Source organism: Syngnathus acus, chromosome 13 (assembly GCF_901709675.1).
Source record: "Syngnathus acus chromosome 13, fSynAcu1.2, whole genome shotgun sequence".
In the NCBI taxonomy this organism is placed as follows: domain Eukaryota; kingdom Metazoa; phylum Chordata; class Actinopteri; order Syngnathiformes; family Syngnathidae; genus Syngnathus; species Syngnathus acus.
The window spans coordinates 11,941,249-11,955,954 of NC_051098.1; the positions used below are offsets into that span (position 1 = coordinate 11,941,249).

A 14,706-nucleotide genomic window follows, 5' to 3' on the forward strand; every position below is an offset into this window, starting at 1 on the left:
CCCGGCGCAGGTAGTCATAATCACATTCTTAGATGACTTTGCTCTTCAGCGGCTCCACTTGAGTTCTGTTCAACATCAGTCACCTCGTTGCCTATAAACACGACTCCCTCCCACGCGGAATACCGTAGCGGATTATGAAGAATATGTAAACAACAAAAACATCCCGGCAGAGAGCAAATTATTTAGCAACTGCAATAGAGTTTTAATTTTTTTTTTATTGACAACTGAGTCTTGAATCAAATATTTATTCTGGCTGGACCCCAGAAATGGCGCAGTCAAGAATCAATGTTGAATTTAATGTCTGCAACACAAAAGCAATAACACGATGCCGAGTGGCCCGGGGCCACCTCTTGCTGACAGGAACCATAAACAGAAACGATATAATTTAGGAAGCTGTAAATTTGCATAATGCCGATGCGATCACTTGTAGACAGTTTGGCTAAGGATTCAGTCGTCTGGCCAACCTGGCAGGACTGCATCCAAACATGAATAGTAAGAGCGATATAATCCGTCAAACTAAAATTAGCAATTGCAATAACACCGATCGTCCGTGTTGCACGTTTCGATCTCAGCTACATTTTCCAAGATTTGAATCCTATTTGTGTCTGAGTGTGTGCCACCTACCCATCTGATTGATTGCGGATCAGCCCGCACACCTGCTATCCATCATCTCATCAACTGCGAAGAATATTAAACACGTTTTTCATGCCGCCATCACCGCATCACCAATTCAGCCAGCGTGGGGGTCAGCTTTGTCATCTTAGTTTGGCCCCAGTGGCGATTTGATTACAGAGTACCTGTCTAAACAGAATCGCCGCATGTCTGTCCACGATGCGACTCGCTTCTCTCCTGACCTCCATTCTCGACTCCCAAATATTACGTTGCTTGTTTATACCCAGCCTACTTTCTGAGTCAGCAGCCCCTCACCTTAAGTGACCCCAACTGCCAAGACAACATCGCCGTCGTGCTTTCCGTGCCCCGGCATCCGAGTGTGGTGATTGCGGTAGAGGAAGCTCTCACTCCATATAAGACTTTTTTAAATGATGAAAATGTCTAATAGTTCTTTATATTTGGGTGAACAAAGCCCCGAATCATAATTCTAAGATGATTTCCTTAATTATATAAATTGCAGTGCATTTCTATGCACCCTGTAAATGCTAATAAATTCAGCCATTAAAAGCAAGAATTATTTAAATAAGTATGAATGAGTTTTTTGACTCCCTGCGCGTAAAAAATTTAATAGTCAGAACCCAGTGTTGTCAAGATCTGATGTTTTATATGAGGCTACTTTCAACAATAGTGTGTTAAGTGTGCTATAACTCTCTAGCCTTTAAAATCCGTTGAGTAAGTGAGCTAGCATTCATCAATAGTTGACACAAAATAGAGAACGTCATCCTGTTGTAATAATTTATCCCTTTTTCCCATCCTTAGCATGAGGGGATTGATCTGCCAGCTGCTTAGTAGCATCCCTCCCATCCCAGAGGACTGGCTGGTGGGGTTCATAAATAGCCTACATATAAGCTTGGCACATCTTTCCCAAAGCTTCTACTTGGAACCTCCAAGATTTGAGGGTGAATTGATGTTGTTTTTTTTCAACTAAAAAACAAAGACATGCTAATGATGATCACTGGCATGGACGGTTGGGTTTTTTTTTACGCAGTGCTAACATTAAATCAGGGTTTGGCAAGTGCACTAAAAGTAAAGGTAAATTAGTTCTATAGTTAGCGAACAGTCTGAATTGAGAAAAGTACCAAACGGCTTTATGTTGTGTGAAGAGTGATTTGCTCTATTCCGAGATTGGCCTCGAAATCATGTACTGCCAGTAAGGAAAAGTGCATCAGAGGCTTATGAATCACCGTTAAGAAAAAAAAAAAAAAACTGTCAAAGCTCGGTAATTCAAAAGAATCAATGGGTTGTTGAGGCCCTTTGGAATACTTGACCATAGCTCACGGAAATAGCCTTACTTGGAGAAGATGGGTCCAAGGAGGACATCGCTGTTCTTGTTAGCTGAAAAGAAAAAAAAAAACATTTGTATCACAGCTTCTATGCTATCCTAAAGGGGCTTCTATATGAAGAAGAGGCGGCAATTCAAGAGGTTTATGGCCTTAGCAATAGCTGCATTCCTACTTTGTATGAGATAAGCGGTTAGCTCTGTCAACACGCCTGCAAACCAATTTTGAGCAAATGGATTTGAAGGCGTTAGTCAAGCGTCCCACTCCAAGACCTGAGCACCTCCATCATCAAAATTGAAAGACACTTTTATTGCGGTTATCCACGTGGAGGACTACTGAAAAGCCCAAACTACCAAATACATCTAAATATTAATATAAACACAAATACATCAGTCTAGGAATTTTTTGAACAGCTGTCATATCTATTCATGGATAGAGTTGACATTTATTTTTTTGGAATCTCATCTCAGAATGGATTTTGTTGGAGTAAAGAGTCATGCAAAAAGTTGGAGCAGCCAAGTGCAGGCAAGCGAAGAGTGATGTATAAGAATTTCTGTTTAAAATAAATGCCAAAAAAAGCCGACACCACTGTCGTTTATGTGACTACCGGTAACAACAATTAAAAAAAAAAAACCCACACAAATCAGACTTTGGCCAAATTTATATTATTTTTATTTTATTTTATTATATTTTTGGCCAATTTTATATTAAATGTAAGTGTGGCCAATAAAACAAATATTTTGATTAAAATCCAACATTTCCTTAATCTAATCGTCAAAAGCGTCGAAGGAGGAAGGAAAAGACTAATCTGAATTCTTGGGTGATTCAATTTGAGCATTTCCTGCAATCCAACGATTTGGGTAAATATATATTTTGAGCTATTATTTGTCAAGGGATGAAGGCAGTGTTGCCCTACAAAACTCCCATTGCATGCAAGACTTGCTCCAGTCACCGTCTTAAATTAAGACACACCCACTTGGAATATACATTCTCTCTCAGTGCTGGCAATTTATTCCAAAAGACAGATCTTAATGGATTCCTGATCCCGTTTCCCTACCTCGCGGAAATGGGGAATATCAAGGGAAATTTAGCAGCGCATTTCAATGAGATTTGCCGTAGATGCGTTTTAGGGTTTACACTGCTGCCTCGTGCCAAGAAGATTATTACTACTCTAATTGCGTCAAATTTAATAGAATAAAATTGTATCCAATCCAGCAAAGTTTTTTTCGATGCGGTTCAACTATCAAAACTTAAAAATCTGGGATTCTCAGTGTATCTTTTTGTTACGTCAGGTCATGACACAGACTTCGTTTTCACTCTGTCAGCAAAACACATGACATTCATGATGACAAGAGAATTGAGTATCTGGTTTTCTTCTCACCCCAAAAGTGTGCTGCATCTGAATTTGGTCATGATTGTTGTTGTTGTTGTTTTTATATATTCCTGCCGGGATTTCATTCTGAAACTACTTCCCCATGCTGTGCAGTACTTAGGCATGCATGACCACTTGTGCACAAAACAACACTGTGTGTTAGTTCATTTATTTATTTGTTGTTGTAAGTGACAGCACTGACTGACTGGTTTTGCACAAGTGCTTGTTTTCCAGTGGGGGATTGCGGCTTATAATGGAAAAACAAACGTGGAGGTTGGATGAATAGAAGGAAGGAGGGAAGCGGAGAGGAAATGAAATAAGATGCATATCTGAGTGGGCTTGAATTCACTGTGGGTCGACTTGTGCCGGCAATCTACGGCAAGGGAGGTTTGGATGTTTTGAGACGGCGATCTCTTCGGCGCTCCCTCCGCACATTTGTAATCCCTTGTTTCCGATAAATTATCAACAAAAACACTGAAAAAGTGACAACGGCTATTCATTAGAGCTCTCATGCATGGTAAACACACACTCCCTGAATGCCATTTATTCTAATGTATTCAAGCACGAGAAACACAAAATGCAATCATTCCCCGGGGTTAGATTGAAACATGAAGTGGAGTTGTGAAATTAATATTTGCTTGCAGCCGAATATTAATATTCTTTTGTGACATTTTTATCGCAGCGAGGATGCTACACACTCAATCAAGTGTTAATAATTTTGTATTGTGAGAACATGATGTGAATACCGCAGACTTAATTGGTAGTTTGCGTAAAATTACACCATGTCATATATTTTATCAAACAGTGCAGGCTTTTTCCTCATGACGAATTTTTTGATCACACTTGTATGATCTTTCACGCTCTAGATCAAATATGAACTCACACTGGGATCCTTCCAAGCAAATCTATGTCCAATACAGCATTGAAGCATCCCTATGGTGAAATGTAAATCTATAGTGGAGTGAATTGCATTCAAATATTGTTGGGGGTTGCGTTCTGTGCCTGTGAGATAGCTGCGGCGTTCACCATTAATCATCAGAACATGACAAGACCAAGAAAAATCAGCGTGAAGAGATAATAAGAATATACCGAAGACTACAAGTCCCTTCAGAGGCTCCACTTGAATAGCGCCGTCGGCTAAAACGGGACATTTTTTTCCTTCAACCCGTTTTATCTTTTGAGTCCAGTGTGAAATTAATTGCTAAAACACCTCGTTTCACGGTAGTCTGCAAGGATCTGTCAAGAGGACCACCAGTCAGCTTGAGCCTTTGACACATGAAGAGAGCTTGTGTGTTTTTCCTACTGTCAAAAGAAAGAAGTCATCCAGAGATGGCAATAACCACCCCAGGAGATTTGGATGAGCAGAAATGCATGGATAGATGGACCGGTTACAATGGTGAACAGAGACAGAGGTTGTTTAAGGCTACTGAACACCCGCCATGCTGTAGTTGCAGTAAGTGGACTTCTGCGGAGAACGTCCAATAGGTGAGCTCATGACATAATCTCCAATACATTAGTTTAGAACTCTGTGAAACATCAGAACTAACCCAAAGTCCCTATTATAATTCATAGATTTGCTCCTTTTACTTGTGAACTTGATGTTTATTGATTTATGCTAGTTTATAGACTAACCGATTTAACGAGCAGTAATAAAATTCTAATCATTTCAAAATGCAACAAATCGGAGGTGGACCAGAGTTAATGAGCCATAACAACGAACCCAGCTCTGATATTTGTGGCGCTAGGCGTTTAAATTCTTCTTCATGATCAAAGCTATTAAGTGACAAAATTGTTGGCGTCAGCTTTGGGAACTTGCTCATTAGACACAGATCATGAGGTTATTGCATCATACAGAGACATTGCGCCACCAAATATTTGAAGCCATGACATAACGTTTGCCTTGCAAGAGTGCAGCAATCTGCAAGAGGAATCTTCTTCCTGTCTGCTGCCTTGCTGCAAAATAAAATTAGCTTAACTCAATTAGCGGCTAATAGAGGGAATCCGATGTGTCACCCTATGTGTTCAAAGGTTGCAGCGGCGCCATTGATCGAGCTGATTAAAGGTTGTTTCGAAAAGGAGTTTATCTGCCTAGCGCCTGGAATGACAATGATGTCGACAGAAAGTGTGTTTGACAGTTGGAAGGAGAAAAATGTTGTTAAACGAGTCCGTCAAAGCCTCCGACGTGGATTCCATAAACGTGTGTAACCTCACGCGCTTTAACAACCATAAAGTATTTTTTTACGTAACTACTAAAATACTGACGGCTGTATCATATTTAAACTGTCGCCAAAGGGAAGCTCGTTTCCATAAATCACGTAGTAAAATTTGAGAACAGCACAAAGTCGAGTGGATAAATGAAGGCCGGTGCAAGGTTACCGGATTTTTCTCTTGGATGACAGCATAAATCAGCATATCGTTCATCTAACTCGCAAACACCGTTTTGTAAGTGCTCCCTGATAGCTGTCCAAAAGGATTAGAAAGGAAGAGGCGGATGTATTCATTGAGTGTCAGGATCACTGCGAGGAGAAAAAGACAGTCAAGGCAATAAAATAGAACACATTGTTCATTGGGCAAAACCGCTAAACCGCTACGTCTGGGCATGGGTTAGAATTACCTGGTCACCAATTACCAATCTGCAATTTATTAAGGGCAGATGTGGCAATGTGCTGGTTCGAATTGGTTCTGATAGCATTGCTTATTTCCATGTGCCTTGGATTTTTTATGCCCAGTCGTGAAAACTTGTTTTGAGTTTTTTTATTACGGAAAATTGGTACTAAGGTACACATTTTTTATTTACCATTACCCTTTTCTGTATCGTCCATTACTTAAACGTAGTTGGGTTCCTCGCCAAGCTATTCGCCATTTCCCAGGGTGGGTTGGCATCAGGAAGGGCATCTGGAATAAAAAACGGTGCCAAACATATCATGCGAGTAACTCGCTGTGGCAACCCGTGACTGAAAGGCACTAAGCCGAGAGTCAAACATAAACAACAACATTCCTAAAGAGAGGAGATTTAAGCTGTTGCTTCCATTTGAAATGTCACTAGATCGTTTTTTTTTTTTATATATAAAGATAAGCTTTGTTTTCCCTTTACCCAGAGGGAGTAAACATTATGTAGTTACTTCCCGCTAGTAGAAATAAACAAGTACGGTAAATTGTCAGGGAATGGAACGGAAAAAAGTTCAAATTTATTTTATTTTACCAAGATATAAGCAATAAATTAAAGCCAATATACATTTTTAACAAAACATAAATAAAATAAATATGCTCTAAGATCAGTGTAAACTAGTGTTTAACTGAGGTTAGCATTTTTGTCCCCAGAGTACTTATGCAATAGACACCAAGAATTGCATAATGAATTTTTGCATTTGAGCACACCACAACAGTTGTTCATTAGGAAACACATTTGGAAAGACATAAAGTCTTCTCTCTTCAAGTATTTATTTGACACTGCCTCACTCACAATCCTTCGCCGTTGTGTCTGAGTCTCTAGTGGCTGCTTAAGTGTTCAAAAAAAATAAAATGGAACATGTGAGTCAACACAGCTCCAGACTTCATGTATTTCATTTTAATTTAATAAGGTGTCACTGTGGTAAAGGAGTAGCGCGTATGCCGAGATGTGCTTTGCTCCGTCTGCAGGGATGGACTTAATCATTGGAGTAAGCTCGCAGCACTATCTTTTACCTTGTCACAATCCATCGGTGCACTTTTAATTAGAAATGTTCAGTGAAAAGATTCAAAGTGGCACAAATAATGAAGAGACTGGATTGAATTGATTGTTTAAATCATTTTGAGGCTTATAATGTTTAATTAACTATTGGGGTCTTCATTTACAATATATGATCTATTGTTTAAGTGAGAAAAATTTGTTTAAAAAAATAAATAAAAGACAAAATAAGGTTTTGAGTGGAGGCCATATGTATTTGAAGAAATATTAGTGCTTCGCAGAGGATAAAAAATATATACATATACAATATATAACAATCTGTGAGTACGAATACGGGGACTGCTCAAAATATAAAAGTATATCAACAAAAAAAGTCAAAGTATATTAACAAGTCAATGAAAAGATCAAATGAAAAATGGATGTCAATTTTCCAGTAACTGGACTATTTCACATTTTCCGTGCCTCTTTGCCACATCGAGAGGTGTCGCTCCCGAGGAGTCTCGTTGAGTTCTGTTGGCGCCGTTGAGCAGTAGCGCCTTCACAATGGGCGAGTGGCCGTGCTGAGCGGCAATGTGTAACGGCGTAGCTTGCGCTGCGCTCGTAGCATTCACATCTGCACGATGAGAAATCAAATGCAGGACGCTGGGGAAGCTGAGACTGGCGCAGGCGACGTGCAACGGCGTCCACTGCTCACTCTTCTCTGTCACATTCGGGTCGGCGTGGGCGGCAAGGAGTTTGGCCACCATTTCGGTCTCGCTCTGGTGGCAGGCCAGGTGCAGAGGAGTCCAATCGTTCTCACCAGGAGCGTTGACGCTAGCACCCAGATTTTTCAGGTCCGTCATGGTGGCTTCGTGCCGCTTTATGACGGCTAGGTGCATGGCGGTCCAGCCCTGGTGGGTTCTGGTGTCCGGGCTGGCCCCGTTGGTCAGGAGTTGCCTGCATATGCCTTTGTGGCCATCGAGAGCTGCCAGGTGAAGCGGAGTGTGTCCTCTTTTGTCCGCGCTATCAACCACAGCGCCGTCCTTCACCAACTGCCGTACGATTCTGTTATGGCCCGCCTTGGCTGACAAGTGAAGAGGAGTGGACAGGGAGCTGTCAGTAGCGTTGAGATCGGCTCCCTGGGAGAGGAGCAGTTTGGTTATATTGATGTGACCGTAAGTGGCAGCCAGGTGAAGCGGCGTCCTGTCCTCCACGTCCTCCCGCTCCCCGATCGCCTTGACGGAAAGCCGCGTCAGCAGCAGGCGGACGACCGTTTCGTGGCCGTTCTGGCAGGCCAAGTGCAGGGGCGTCCAGCCGGATTTTTCACGGGGATCCGCCGTCGCCCCGCGGTCCAACAGTAGACGGATGGCCTTGTCGTCGCCGTTCTGAGCCGCGAAATGGACGCCCGTCCACTGGTCATCATCTCCCTGAGTGGGATTGGCGCCATGTTCCAGCAGCAGAGAGATGATATCGTGAAGCCTGCAGAAATGAATATTTAAGACTTTGAGTTAATTAACTTTCACAATGCAAAACAAAAGTAAACTGGGTAAATATCACTGATGTTGATCAGTCGAAGTCCAGTTGACGATGATCTGATCATCGACCACCTTTTTCCAAATGTCATTTAATTGCTCTTGATATTAATCGCAATTAATTTACTGGGGATCCAATAAAAGTTCCCAAGCCACCCATAAATTAACTTTTTTTTTTCCGCCCAATTCGTAAATGTGCGTGCAAAGACTTGCCTTGTCCTACCTGACTGCGCATTTCACACCGTCTGCTACCAGACAATACCGGGCAATCCCTCAAAGCAACCACAATTACTTAACAACTCAAAAAAAAAAAAAAAAACCCTGCCACCACAAGTCCTTCTGCGTACTGCATAGTTAATGAACTGCTATCACGCCCATCCCAAATATCAGACACAGTGAGATACCATTACAGATTCCCTGTAATGGCTTTTCAGCCTTGGTGTCAATTCAAGTTAGTATTTCCACATCGCAGGGAGACAGGCTGGACCTGCGAGAACGCACGTCTACGTCAAAAGGTTACAAGTGACCTTGTTTTTTCCAGATTTTGTTATTTACTGACAAAACCGACTGCTCATGCCATCCCCTTGCTACATGCCTGACCTTTTCCAAACAATATTATTCTTTAACCAATGTTGTATACCGATGCAGTACAGACCTGTTGAGGACAGCTACAATCAAAGGTGTGTAGCCTTTCGCCATGACACAATCAACTTCAGCGCCCAGACTCAAGACGTGCTCCACGCTCTTGACATCCCCGCTGGCCACCGTGTAGTGCAGGAGACTCTTTTTGCCGTTAAATTGTGTGCTCACGTGCTCCCGCTTCACAGACGATCGGAAACTACCGAAATCCTTCTTAAAGAGGAACGAGAGCACGTTGTCCTTGCCGCATTGTTCTTCTGTCAAATGAGAGCAAAGGGCGTTGTGGTTACACGAGTATGATGCCCTTCAAGTCAAGTCAGGTCAAGTATGTCGTCCGCTATGTAAACTTTGGAAGGGAAACAAACTTTAAGAATGTTGTAGCAGCGGAATGTTGGGTACACGGAATTTAATTTCTGGGTCAAGGTCAACCAACAACATTCCTGGCTGAGGATCCATTATGTGCTTTTCTGTGTTTACCTGGAGGAAGGTCGGGAAAGTGAGGCGAATAAATCTAAGAGGAAAATGACAATGAAAAGAAAACATTAGAAATGTTTTTTTGCATAGACGCTACTCGTTAAGTTTTACTTCACGCAGAAAAACAAACCATTAAATCAGTTTGGTCCTACATTAGGAATACATTAGCTCTAAAGGGCCAAAACAAAACAAAAAACTCTCGGCTACTGGATGCATAGAGGTCATTTTAGATTTTTTTTTCTAGGCTTTTGTGTCAAAGAAAGAATTATACCAATTCCAACATATATTTGAAAGATAACCAAGGCCCAGCTGTTCAAAGATATTCCGAACAAATTTTGGCTAAAGGATTGAATCGATTCTTAAAAATTTATCGTTCAAATTACCCAAATGCGGATTCTTAAATCAGGTTAGATCCTGTTATACTATTCTGATTTTATAAGATTTTATAACTTCAATCTCTGAACATGGATACCAGCGGATCAACAGTACAAAAGGAAATCTGCTTTTGACTGGCAATCGTATAATCTTTAAATGCATCTTATTCTCTAGAAATTACTGGATACCAATTTGTGAGTAAATTAAAACCAGATTACCATCATTCCAATATGGCTACTTTGTGACGTTTCACTTATGTGAGATAAGGTGCCTTTGCTCAATAAAGGTTGAAAACACTGTACCAGACAGTGTGACCTCTTTTGTGTTTACACTTATCAAACTGAATTAACTTTATAGGTGCTGGGAAAGTCCAAACTGTGTCCATTTTCTCTGCTGCGGTCGAAATCGATTGGTCCGGGGATCTTCAAGACTTCACTTAGGGCCTCTGTTTTCCTCACAGTTTCTGCAAGAAAACAACAGCAGTCAAGTATCGGCCTGAATTTGCCTAATTAAAACTGATTATGCATTTATTAGTGACTCTAAAATCCCGGTGGAATCTCATCATCGTTGTCGCAATATTATAGAGTGTACCTTCACGCATGACTTGCGAGTTAATGCTCGCATCGAGAGTCTATGTTATTAGCTACCGTTCATGAATAAACATGATTTTGTGAGGTGTAAGAGCTTGTTTGAACAAAGTTGTGCTAGATGTATCGTCTGATGGCCTTTTAAAAGCCCCCCATGTCATTCATGCGTAACACGCAGTGACAAAAAAACAACTTCGCCTAGAAAAAAAAGCAATTAAACACATGACAAATCGGCGTTGATGGAGCCAATTGCAGGTTATTAGCGCTTCTCAGTCTTTGTCACAGCTTGGAAAGTGACTGCTGGTAGTACAAATACATTTTATGGGTGGCTTGTAAATTTCTTTTTGAATGCCATGCATGGATACTGATACATTTATTTTTAAAGATTCAATAAAACACCCCATTAGGATATAAAATGAGGCTTTACAATTATGAAAATTTGAAACACCCCTTCAGCACCAGATGTTTGGATTTTGGACTAAATCCGGTCCGACCGTCTTGGACTTTATTTAGTGCGGAAATAGATGTTGAAATTTAGTGCCAAAATAACAGTTGATAAATGGGTTGTGTTTAGCCCGTCCAATTATAGTCCAAAAAATAGCCGTTGATAAATGGGTCTTTTTGAAGACGTCTTTCCAACAACATTGACGTCTTTTCACCTTTCACTTTTTGACCAAGATGGGGTTTTTTTTCAACGATATGAAAATGTCTTTTGCTTTTCAACCAAAATCAGAAATTTTCTGGACAGTTACCACGAATGTCTTTTTAAAAAAATGTTCAACCAGTTTTTGCTGAGTGTGCAGTTTCTACAGATGTGTCCACTGAATTAGCTGGAAACTTTTCTCTAATGTATCCTCCTGCACACATTCTCGAAGAACAGCAAGTGCTCAATAGTCAGCAAATGTCGGGTTAGCCACAATTGCAATAATATATGCAAGTCTGTTTCATACACAGTTAATGAATAAGCTGGTGTATATAAATGTTGTATGTGGACGGACTAGTCTGTACCTTTTATGCGGGTGTCAATTGACTGTCTGGCCTTTTCACGAGTTGTGAATGAGATTGGATAGATTGCAGCAAACATCATTTTTCCAGTGCAAAGCGTTCTCTTGCTTAAAAAGTACCCATTCAAGGCTGGCATAAAATTGCAGGAAAAAAAACAGGTTATGTACCTGAGAACGGTGGCCTATTTTCTTGTTCCTGATCCCAGCACTGCTTCATGATGCTGATCATCTGATCACACTCACGTGGCCTCTGCTCAGGCATGATCTCCACGCAGGGTCTCCTGCCATGTGACACATTTAAGAGCACGGTGGTCATGCTGCACCCTGTAGCCACAAAATAGATGTCAGCCAAGACGGTGGAAAAGTAATTGGTCATGCATGTCCATACTAACTTAAACCTCTTAAGAATACAATTGTGTGATGGTTGAAGGCAGGACCATTTCCAAATGGGATTTACAGTATATGTTGCCTTTGTTGACGGAGAAGCCAATTTACACGGTGAGAAATTTATGAGAAATGCTGCTTTCTTTTATACAAATAATGCATGTGCAATGGAAGGCCAGTCGTAAAAGCATAGGCACTGATCGAATGGTTTGTTGTTGTTTTCAAATTCTATGAAGCCAATAACGCGAAAGCAAGGTCTACTTATTATTCTTGTTTTGTTTGCTTGTCCCTATCGTTTGTTTATTTTTTTTACACAGCGTATGAGCTGAATTTATTCCTACCTGTATATGGCTTTTGTTGTGTCAGAATCTCCCAGATTACTATTCCAAAGCTGTCGATGAAAGGAGTGAGAGAGTTTTAAATTACCATTTTCATTTGATTTGCATGTAGTACAACCCAAATCCCACATGAGGTCAATTAGGCTACATCACATTGAAATATGAAATTACTTGTAGTCTGCAACAAAGGGGAGTGCTGTACAATGTTGGAGAATTTCCCGTGTGATTTAAAAGTCACCTGTACACATCGAAGGAAAGTCCAGGAGGTTCACAGGACTGAGTGAAAATCTCAGGAGGAATGTAGCTGAGATTCCCTCTTGCAATCAAATGCTCCATAAACAACTTCTTGTCTGTTCCTTCTTCACAATGGATAAGACTAAAGTCTGAAATCTAAAAAAAACATCAAAATGATCTGAATCAGAAAATCGGTTTTGATTCAAAAGATGGGTGCATGGAATCCAAACAAATCATATCGTTCCGAATTAAATAAATTAAGATGCACGACAAACTTTTTGGGGGGAAAGATCTTTGAAGAAAACACCTACAGTATTCTTGACCAATTTATTCATTCTGTAAAATGACAACGAGCAACTGATTGCATCGTACCCTACCGTACCATATCGACTCCAATCGTAATCCGACAGAATCAAACCAAATCGTTCCACTTTCAGATCAATCGTACCGAGACACTGACCTTGACATGAAGATGGGCATCTATTAGTATATTGGATGGTTTCAGGTTGAGATGGAGTAATGGGGGTTGCAGGCTGTGGAGGAAGTTCATGCCCATGGAAGCCTCGTGAATGATTTGGAACTTCTTGGGCCACATCAGATTGTGACTATTCAGGAGGGTAGTCAAGGATCCATTACTCATGTACTCCATTACAATGGCAGGCACGTCGATGCAGAAACCATAGACCGACACCAGGTACTTGAATTTAACTTTTGCTATGTTGGACGCATCCTCCATCAGTTTTCTGGAAAAAGAAGGCATAATGGTACAATACAGTAAAGAATATAAATATATTATATAAATATGAAGTCTCTTGTAGCTACCCACCTGCAATGGTTATTTGTACCCACGGTTGTGTCAAAGACTTTAAGGGCGCAAACCTCCCGCCAAAGCTTGATCTTGACTTGATAGACCTGTCCAAATTTGCCTTCTCCAACTTTAGTCCAGTCCGTCTCAAAGTCGTTCTTTTCAAAGCTCCTGAAGGGTACAGGAGCCGCGTCCAAAGCGTCCATGAGTGTTGTACTCCACTTTACGCAAACTCCGTGAAGGCCCTCGCTTTCTAATCCCAATCGTTAACGGGGTTATTCCTCATTGTCCCGTCGACCGGCGTCGCCCACGGATGTGTGAAAAATGCATCGCGTGGATCCAAAATCAAGTGCGTGTCTGAAATGCGGATTGAGTCAACTGTTATGTGGGAGAAACCTTGTCTTGAAAACCGGTTTGCGAGTTTGCAGTGAATGTTACAAAACCGGTTTTGGACTGACACTGCAGATACACTTTTCAGTTCTCTCCGGTATCAGCACATATTTACACAATGGTATTCAAAAGTGGGATACTGGGACACTTTGGCACAACTCTTGATGTGTTTGCTTTTATTTATTGATTTTTTTTTTTTACAATTCTGTCAAACTCACAAACAATATTTTTCATTGCAGTGAAGATAAACATTACAGAAGGATCTTCTGGACATGGTATTAGATAAATATTCATTCTGAACTGCTGTTATATTGCAAATTTGTATAGCATTGATGGTTTCTAAAATTGTGGTGCGAACATGGTGGTATTAGGCAGTGGATTAAGTCCCCACTGAAGGTCTAAGTACCTAATACCATGGCTCCCGACAGCGTATTATAGATTTCGTTTTCCCCACTCATCTCTGAACAATTTGAACTCCGAAGGCTAACAAGTGAGTAGTGTACACTATTAGGTTAACTGTTGTTTCCTTGACAACGTGGGAACAGAACAAGGGACATTTAAAGGAAATGATTTATTACGTTTGTGGTCCATTGGTAAATCCGTAATGTAACTTGATGCAAGTCTTCCCAATTTTCCCTTTCTTAAGTAAGGCCACTATCCACAAAACTTAGACTTACAATTTATCTGTTGATTTTAAAAAATAATACACCTTTAAAATGCTGAGTTAAACCCCCAATTAGAGTTAAAAACCGAAGTCGGTCTAAATTTTAAGGGCATATAATGTTTGTTTGCTTTTAATTTGGACTTTGTTTTGTTTTTCTTGTCCCTTTTGGCAGTATTGTGATTTCCTTGGTTTCGCTGTCTTTGTATTCATCATTTGATCATTTCTCCCACCTGTTCTTGTTAGCCCCGCCCCTTGTGTCTTCCAATCAGCTCCTTCCTTCTTGTCTCATCCAGGTATTCCCCATTGCCTT

The 14,706-nt window shown here is 40.8% G+C and overlaps 1 protein-coding gene across 1 annotated transcript; it reads right to left on the reverse strand.

The window, feature by feature from the left end:
- Positions 1-7,091: 7,091 nt before the first annotated feature.
- Positions 7,092-13,736, reverse strand: ankk1 (ankyrin repeat and kinase domain containing 1). Its single transcript, XM_037268004.1, has 9 exons — positions 13,364-13,736; positions 12,998-13,280; positions 12,542-12,693; positions 12,307-12,356; positions 11,750-11,905; positions 10,341-10,453; positions 9,619-9,652; positions 9,158-9,398; positions 7,092-8,449 (listed from the first exon to the last, which is right to left on the reverse strand). Exons 1-9 carry the CDS (start codon positions 13,546-13,548, stop codon positions 7,414-7,416), a joined length of 2,250 nt encoding a protein of 749 aa, XP_037123899.1. The 5' UTR covers positions 13,549-13,736; the 3' UTR covers positions 7,092-7,413.
- Positions 13,737-14,706: the final 970 nt, after the last annotated feature.